Genomic DNA, 9,455 nt, shown 5'->3' with positions numbered 1-9,455 from the left:
ACCATTTTTGTATGCAAACTATTTTTACTTAATTAGCCCTTTTAGGATATGCACAGATCTCAACATTTTTTATGGCACTTTAAAGGGACATGAAGGACTTTGAGAATAATATAAAATGTTTCATTATGCCTAGTAAAACAACTTTGCAACATACATTTAATGTTATTTTGCTCAATTTATTAGTATTTTATGTCTTAAAACAAAGATACCAAGAGAAAGAAGAAAATTGAAAATAGGAGTAAATTAGAAAGTTGTTTAAAACTGCATGCTCTGTCTGAATCATAAAAAAAATAATTAAGTTCAGTGTCCCTTTAAGTCCTTGTTAGTTAGAACTATAACAAAATGCTATGCAAAATGTTGCAAACCTCTGGCAGCCAGGCATTTAAAAAGATATTGTATTACTATATATGTTAGAGTGCAATGACCAATAAATGTTTTACTAGTAAAAAACAAAACAACATACACACACACAAATACGTTCTTATTGGTGGTCCGACATTATCAGGAACCACAGCATTGACATTCCATGCATATGATGACTGACAAGAAGTTGCATACTTCACGCTTACATTTGTAAGAAGAACTTGCACATGTGAGCACTACTAAGTGTAGTGAGTGGTAGCTTGCACATGTGATCAGTGTAAAGGCAGTGGGGTTATTATTATTATAGCTGTGTCTGAGACACTTAGGCGCTGATTTATCAAAGGCTTCGCCCCTACGACTACGACTGCAGGCTCTCACAAGAGAACCTGCAGTCCGTATTTATGAAGCAGCAGTCATCAGACCGCTGCTTCTCTAACCTCTTCTTAGGTGGAGAAGAGGTTAGCATTCTTGTGCAATGCTGAATTCCGGCAGTGGAATTCAGCCCTTTAGAGGTGAGCGGCAGCTATCAGGTGGCGCATATGTATGCCCCTGTCCGCCTTAGCTTGATGAATCAACCCGTTAGGGCTAGTCTTCGTGGAGGTTGTAAAGCGTGGAAACTGGTGATAAAACCTTTATCGCCATTTAAGTCTGTGGAGATTTTTTTTTATGTAAAGATGAGTTTCCAAGCTACCCCCTCAATGAAAACTAGGTTTAGCATTAGTTCCCTACCTGCAGAATAAATCTAACAAAAGGCAACAGTTGTATTGTCGATTCATACTGTATAACAAAAATAAAAAAAAATCATTGGAAAAATAGATCTGCAGATTTCAATAGAAAATATTACACCTGCAAGGACCTTATAAAATTAGATGTCTTTTGCAAACGGAATATACACAGTTGAGGCTTGCATGTTCCCACGAACAGCCACCAAAATAGAATCATAATTGTAAGAAAAAATAAGTTTTTAAGCAATAATAAAAAATACAAAAAAATGCATATTGATAAGAGACAGTATTAAAGGGATAGCGAAGCCAAAAATAAACATTTCGAATTCAAACAGAACATGTCATTTTTGGAATTTTTTAGATTTACTTTGTTCTTTTGGTATCCTTTGTTAACAAAATGTATACATAGGTAGACAGGAGCATCAATGCACTACTGGGAACTAGCTGCTGATTGGTGGCCGCACATAAATGCTTCTTGTCATTGGCTCACCCGGTGTGTTCAGCTAGCTCGTAGTAGTGCATTGCTGCTCTTTCAACAAAGGATACCAAGAAAATGAAGCAAATTTGATAATAGAAGACAATTTGCAACTTGTTTAAAATGTTATGCTTTATCTGAACCATTAAAAAAACATTTTGGATTTCATTACCTTTAGTGCTAAATGATTGCTAAAAACATATTTTAAAAAAAAACCCATTAAGGCCTAAATTAAAAGTGGAGCGCACACAAATTAATGCTCTTGTGCATTAATATTGCATTTGCGCAATCAATAGCACTTCTATTTTTGCACTCACATTGAGAGTCCAAAGTTACTTTTAAGTGCTCAGCCAATAGTCTAGGGAATTGTTTCTCAACCGTGGTTTTCAAGTACCCCCAACAGACCAGATTTTTATTATAGCTGAACTAGGGAACAGGTGAAATAATCAGCTGATGAGTGAGAGCAGGTTAGTAACGATGGTTACTGATCAGCTGATTACTTCACCTGTGCACTGGTTAATCTATAATTAAAATCTAGCCTGTTGGGGGTACTTGCGGACTGGGTTGAGAAACACTGGTCTAGGGCAAGCTAACATCTGCATGTTGTTTAGCGCATGTGCACTAAATTCCTCACATAATAAATATATTGACTATCCTATATGAAAGTTAAGTATAAAACTCTTTTTAAATAAATCTTTGTTTCATAAGTGTTAAGTCTAAATATAGCTTGAAACCTTACAACTACCATGTGTTTTGTTTTGCAAACTAACATGTGATAATGGTTTACTTCACTGTAAGATTATTACTATGCTCCTTTAGGTATTTTAAATACATTTCGGAATTGCTCTTTGCTTTAATAAAAATATCCTTCAAAGAACTATAGAGATATTCTATTTTTTTTAACTTTATTTTCTGATATTGCTTGATGTGAAATCCATTGTTATGCTCATATCATTTAAATGCTTTACTTGTCATTATAGAAAGTCATACAAAAAATCTATATCTATCTATCTATCTATCATCTATCTATCAAATATATATGTCTATCTATGTATCAATCTATCTATCAAATATCAATATATATCTATCATCTATCTAACCTATTTATCAAATATGTATATGTATATCTATTGATCTATTTATCAATCAATCAAATATGTATACTGTACTTCTATCTATCTATCTATCATCTATCTATCTATCTATCTATCTATCTATCTATCTATGAAATATGAATATCTATCTAATATAGCAATCAAATATGAATATATATATATATCTATCATCTATCTATCTCTATCTAATCTTATCTATCTATCAATCAAATATGTATCTATCTGTCTGTTTGTCTGTCTATCTCTGCCTGTTCATGTCTTTCTTTAAATCTACACTATGTCACAGACAGTGATTTTGTTTTTCTTTTTTAGTGTTCTTCAGTGCACAGAGAACATCAGCTCAGGGGACACTTCAGGAAGTTATCAGTGTTCCGTTTGCAATACCTCCTTTGGCTCAGCGCAGAGGTTCTGTCTTTGAATTACTGAACTGCTGTCTAATTTCTGGCTTCCCCTTTGCATGCCTACTTTAAAGTTTCCTAGCCTTCTCTTTCGATACCTAACCAAGACAAAGAAGTGCTTCCTTACCTCCTTTATAGGTAATGCATGAGTGGGCTTACATTTTGGCATGCTTTTAAATGGTCTGTATGTATGTATATATATATATATATATATATATATATATATATATATATATACAGTATATCAGTTTCATAAACTGTATTCTTGATTTTATTTTCTACTTTACTTTAGCTTTGAGCAGCACAAAGATGCCTGCAAAGTAGATGCAAGGTTTATATGTAAAGCTGATAGCTGTGGCAAGAAATTCAGAAGCAAAGACACACTGAAAAAGCACAAAGAAAATGTTCATGCAGGTAAGGAGGAAAAAAAAATACAAAGTATTTATACATTTCTCTTGTTAAGTGTATCCAGTCCACGGATCATCCATTACTTGTGGGAAATTCTCCTTCCCAACAGGAAGTTGCAAGAGGATCACCCACAGCAGAGCTGCTATATAGCTCCTCCCATAACTGCCATATCCAGTCATTCTCTTGCAACTCTCAACAAAGATGGAGGTAGTAAGAGGAGAGTGGTGTATTATAGTTAGTTTCTTTCTTCAATCAAAAGTTTATTATTTTTAAATGGTACCGGAGTGTACTATTTCATCTCAGGCAGCATTTAGAAGAAGAATCTGCCTGCGTTTTCTATGATCTTAGCAGAAGTAACTAAGATCCACTGCCGTTCTCACATATGTCTGAGGGGTGAGGTAACTTCAGAGGGGGAATGGCGTGCAGGTTATCCTGCAATAAGGTATGTGCAGTTAAAATTTTTCTAGGGATGGAATATGCTAGAAAATGCTGCTAATACCGGATTAATGTAAGTTAAGCCTAAATACAGTGATTTAATAGCGACTGGTATCAGGCTTATTACCAGAGATACATACTCTTATAAAAATGCAATATAAAACGTTTGCTGGCATGTTTAATCGTTTTTATATATGCTTGGTGATAAAACTTATTGGGGCCTAGTTTTTTTCCACATGGCTGGCTTGATTTTTGCCTAGAAACAGTTTCCTGGGGCTTTCCACTGTTGTAATATGAGTGGGAGGGGCCTATTTTAGCGCTTTTCTGCGCAGCTAAAATTACAGACAGAGACATTCAGTTTGCCTCAGCAGTTCCCTGCATGATATAGGACATCTCTGAAGGACTAAAAAGGCTTCAAAAGTCATGTTTGAGGAAGGTAACAGCCACAGGAGAGCTGTGGCAGTTGTTGTGACTGTTTTTAAAAACGTTTTTTTCATTGTTATTCCGTTTTTGTATTAAGGGGTTAATCATCCATTTGTATGTGGGTGCAATGCTCTGCTAACTTGTTACATACACTGTAAAAATTTCGTTAGTGTAACTGCCTTTTTTCACTGTTATTTCAAATTTTGACAAAATTTGTTTTTCTTAAGGGGCAGTAACATTTTTTATATTGCTTGATAACTTGGTTTAAAGTGTTTTCCAAGCTTGCTAGTCTAATTGCTAGTCTGTACAAACATGTCTGACACAGAGGAAACTACTTGTTCATTATGTTTAAAAGCCATGGTGGAGCCCCATAGGAGAATGTGTACTAAATGTATTGATTTCACCTTAAACAGTAAAGATCAGTCTTTATCTATAAAAGAATTGTCACCAGAGGGTTCTGTCGAGGGGGAAGTTATGCCGACTAACTCTCCCCACGTGTCGGACCCTTTGCCTCCAGCTCAAGGGACGCACGCTAATATGGCGCCAAGTACATCAGGGACGCCCATAGCGATTACTTTGCAGGACATGGCTGCTATCATGGATAATACCCTGTATTAGCCAGATTGCCTGAAATTAGGGGCAAGCGCGATAGCTCTGGGGTTAGACGAGATACAGAGCGCGTAGATGCTGTAAGAGCCATGTCTGATACTGCGTCACAATATGCAGAACCTGAGGACGGAGAGCTTCAGTCTGTGGGTGACATCTCTGACTCGGGAAAACCTGATTCAGATATTTCTAATTTTAAATTTAAGCTTGAGAACCTCCGTGCATTGCTTGGGGAGGTGTTAGCTGCTCTGAATGACTGTGACACAATTGCAGTGCCAGAGAAATTGTGTAGACTGGATAAATATTATGCAGTGCCGGTGTGTACTGACGTTTTTCCAATACCTAAAAGGTTTACAGAAATCATTAATAAGGAGTGGGATAGACCCGGTGTGCCGTTTTCCCCCCCTCCTATTTTTAGAATAATGTTTCCAATAGACGCCACTACACGTGACTTATGGCAGACGGTCCCTAAGGTGGAGGGAGCAGTTTCTATTTTAGCAAAGCGTACCTCTATACTGGTTGAGGACAGTTGTGCTTTTTCAGATCCAATGGATAAAAAATTAGAGGGTTACCTTAAGAAAATGTTTATTCAACAAGGTTTTATTTTACAGCCCCTTGCATGCATTGCGCCTGTCACTGCTAAGGCGGCATTCTGGTTTGAGGCCCTGGAAGAGGCCATCCATACAGCTCCATTGACTGAAATCATTGACAAGCTTAGAACACTTAAGCTAGCTAACTCATTTATTTCTGATGCCATTGTTCATTTGACTAAACTAATGGCATCAACTTCCTCTGCTTCAAAACAAGAGGGAACTTTTGCTCAATCCAAGCAGGCCTGGAAATCTAACCAGTCCTGGAACAAGGGCAAGCAGGCCAGAAAGCCTGCTGCTGCCTCCAAGACAGCATGAAGGAACGGCCCCCTATCCGGCAACGGATCTAGTAGGGGGCAGACTTTCTCTCTTCGCCCAGGCGTGGGCAAGAGATGTTCAGGATCCCTGGGCGTTGGAGATCATATCTCAGGGATATCTTCTGGACTTCAAAGCTTCTCCTCCACAAGGGAGATTTCACCTTTCAAGATTATCTGCAAACCAGATAAAGAAAGAGGCATTCCTACGCTGCGTGCAAGACCTCCTAGTAATGGGAGTGATCCATCCAGTTCCGCAGACGGAACAAGGACAGGGTTTTTACTCAAATCTGTTTGTGGTTCCCAAAAAAGAGGGAACATTCAGACCAATTTTGGATCTAAAGATCTTAAACAAATTCCTCAGAGTTCCATCATTCAAGATGGAAACTATTCGGACCATCTTACCCATGATCTAAGAGGGTCAGTACATGACCACAGTGGACTTAAAGGATGCCTACCTTCACATTCCGATTCACAAGAATCATCATCGGTTCCTAAGGTTTGGCTTTCTAGACAGGCACTACCAATTTGTAGCTCTTCCCTTCGGGTTGGCTACAGCCCCGATAATTTTTACAAAGGTTCTGGGCTCCCTTCTGGCGGTTCTAAGACCGCGAGGCATAGCGGTGGCTCCTTATCTAGATGACATCCTGATACAGGTGTCAAGCTTTCAAATTGCCAAGTCTCATACAGAGATAGTTCTGGCATTTCTGAGGTTGCATGGGTGGAAAGTGAATGAAGAAAAGAGTTCTCTATCTCCTCTCACAAGGGTTTCCTTCCTAGGGACTCTTATAGATTCTGTAGAAATGAAAATTTACCTGACGGAGTCCAGGTTATCAAAACTCCTAAATGCTTGCCGTGTTCTTCACTCCATTCCGCGCCCTACGGTGGCTCAGTGCATGGAAGTAATCGGCTTAATGGTAGCGGCAATGGACATAGTACCATTTGCGCGCCTGCATCTCAGACCGCTGCAATTATGCATGCTCAGTCAGTGGAATGGGGATTACTCAGATTTGTCCCCTCTACTAAATCTGGATCAGGAAACCAGAGATTCTCTTCTCTGGTGGTTATCTCGGGTCCACCTGTCCAAGGGTATGACCTTTCGCAGACCGGATTGGACGATTGTTACAACAGATGCCAGCCTTCTAGGTTGGGATGCAGTCTGGAACTCCCTGAAGGCTCAGGGTTCATGGACTCAGGAGGAGAAACTCCTCCCAATAAATATTCTGGAGTTAAGAGCAATATTCAATGCTCTTCTAGCTTGGCCTCAGTTAGCAACACTGAGGTTCATCAGATTTCAGTCGGACAACATCACGACTGTGGCTTACATCAACCATCAAGGGGGAACCAGGAGTTCCCTAGCGATGTCAGAAGTCTCCAAGATAATTCGCTGGGCAGAGACTCACTCTTGCCACCTATCAGCGATCCACATCCCGGGCGTAGAGAACTGGGAGGCGGATTTTCTAAGTCGTCAGACTTTTCATCCGGGGGAGTGGGAGCTCCATCCGGAGGTGTTTGCTCAATTGGTCCATCGTTGGGGCAAACCAGAACTGGATCTCATGGCGTCTCGCCAGAACGCCAAGCTACCTTGTTACGGATCCAGGTCCAGGGACCCAGAAGCAACGCTGATAGATGCTCTAGCAGCTCCTTGGTTCTTCAACCTGGCTTATGTGTTTCCACCGTTTCCTCTGCTCCCTCGACTGATTGCCAAAATCAGACAGGAGAGAGATTCTGATAGCGCCTGCGTGGCCACGCAGGACCTTGTATGCAGATCTGGTGGACATGTCATCCTTTCCACCATGGACTCTGCCTCTGAGACAAGACCTCCTAATACAAGGTCCTTTCAATCATCCAAATCTAATTTCTCTGAGACTGACTGCATGGAGATTGAACGCTTGATCCTATCAAAGCGTGGCTTCTCCGAGTCAGTCATTAATACCTTAATACAGGCACGAAAGCCTGTCACCAGGAAAATCAACCACAAGATATGGCGTAAATATCTTCATTGGTGTGAATCCAAGAATTACTCATGGAGTAAGGTTAGGATTCCTAGGATATTCTCCTTTCTCCAAGAAGGTTTGGACAAAGGATTATCAGCTAGTTCTTTAAAGGGACAGATTTCTGCTCTGTCTTTTCTTTTACACAAGCGTCTGGCCGAAGTTCCAGACGTTCAGGCATTTTGTCAGGCTTTAGTTAGGATTAAGCCTGTGTTTAAACCTGTTGCTCCTCCATGGAGCTTAAACTTGGTTCTTAAAGTTCTTCAAGGGGTTCCGTTTGAACCCCTTCATTCTATTGATATCAAACTTTTATCATGGAAAGTTCTGTTTCTGATGGCTATTTCCTCGGCTCGAAGAGTCTCTGAGTTATCTGCCTTACATTGTGATTCTCCTTATCTGATCTTTCATTCAGATAAAGTAGTTCTGCGTACAAAAACATAATTTATGTAAGAACTTACCTGATAAATTCATTTCTTTCATATTAGCAAGAGTCCATGAGCTAGTGACGTATGGGATATACATTCCTACCAGGAGGGGCAAAGTTTCCCAAACCTCAAAATGCCTATAAATACACCCCTCACCACACCCACAATTCAGTTTAACGAATAGCCAAGAAGTGGGGTGATAAAAAAGTGCGAAAGCATATAAAATAAGGAATTGGAATAATTGTGCTTTATACAAAATCATAACCACCACAAAAAAAGGGCGGGCCTCATGGACTCTTGCTAATATGAAAGAAATGAATTTATCAGGTAAGTTCTTACATAAATTATGTTTTCTTTCATGTAATTAGCAAGAGTCCATGAGCTAGTGACGTATGGGATAATGACTACCCAAGATGTGGATCTTTCCACACAAGAGTCACTAGAGAGGGAGGGATAAAATAAAGACAGCCAATTCCTGCTGAAAATAATCCACACCCAAAATAAAGTTTAATGAAAAACATAAGCAGAAGATTCAAACTGAAACCGCTGCCTGAAGTACTTTTCTACCAAAAACTGCTTCAGAAGAAGAAAATACATCAAAATGGTAGAATTTAGTAAAAGTATGCAAAGAGGACCAAGTTGCTGCTTTGCAGATCTGGTCAACCGAAGCTTCATTCCTAAACGCCCAGGAAGTAGAAACTGACCTAGTAGAATGAGCTGTAATTCTCTGAGGCGGAATTTTACCCGACTCAACATAGGCAAGATGAATTAAAGATTTCAACCAAGATGCCAAAGAAATGGCAGAAGCTTTCTGGCCTTTTCTAGAACCGGAAAAGATAACAAATAGACTAGAAGTCTTACGGAAAGATTTCGTAGCTTCAACATAATATTTCAAAGCTCTAACAACGATTTCTCCTTAGAATTCTTAGGATTAGGACATAATGAAGGAACCACAATTTCTCTACTAATGTTGTTGGAATTCACAACTTTAGGTAAAAATTCAAAAGAAGTTCGCAACACCGCCTTATCCTGATGAAAAATCAGAAAAGGAGACTCACAAGAAAGAGCAGATAATTCAGAAACTCTTCTGGCAGAAGAGATGGCCAAAAGGAACAAAACTTTCCAAGAAAGTAATTTAATGTCCAATGAATGCATAGGTTCAAACGGAGGAGCTTGAAGAGCTC

The 9,455-nt window shown here is 39.3% G+C and overlaps 1 protein-coding gene across 1 annotated transcript in view; it reads left to right on the top strand.

Annotated features, from left to right (window-relative positions):
* Positions 1-9,455, top strand: part of PRDM5 (PR/SET domain 5) — a 492,849-nt gene that overhangs the window by 129,096 nt on the left and 354,298 nt on the right. The window contains exons 6-7 of the mRNA XM_053703603.1: positions 2,991-3,083; positions 3,369-3,490. Of these exons, the coding sequence (XP_053559578.1) occupies positions 2,991-3,083; positions 3,369-3,490 (215 nt within the window). The remainder of the gene's footprint in view (positions 1-2,990; positions 3,084-3,368; positions 3,491-9,455) is intronic.

The sequence above is a fragment of the Bombina bombina genome, chromosome 2 (genome assembly GCF_027579735.1).
Source record: "Bombina bombina isolate aBomBom1 chromosome 2, aBomBom1.pri, whole genome shotgun sequence".
Taxonomy (NCBI): Eukaryota; Metazoa; Chordata; class Amphibia; order Anura; family Bombinatoridae; genus Bombina; species Bombina bombina.
Note: the sequence above shows the minus strand (reverse complement) of the source record. Positions and strands in the feature narration are given on the sequence as shown.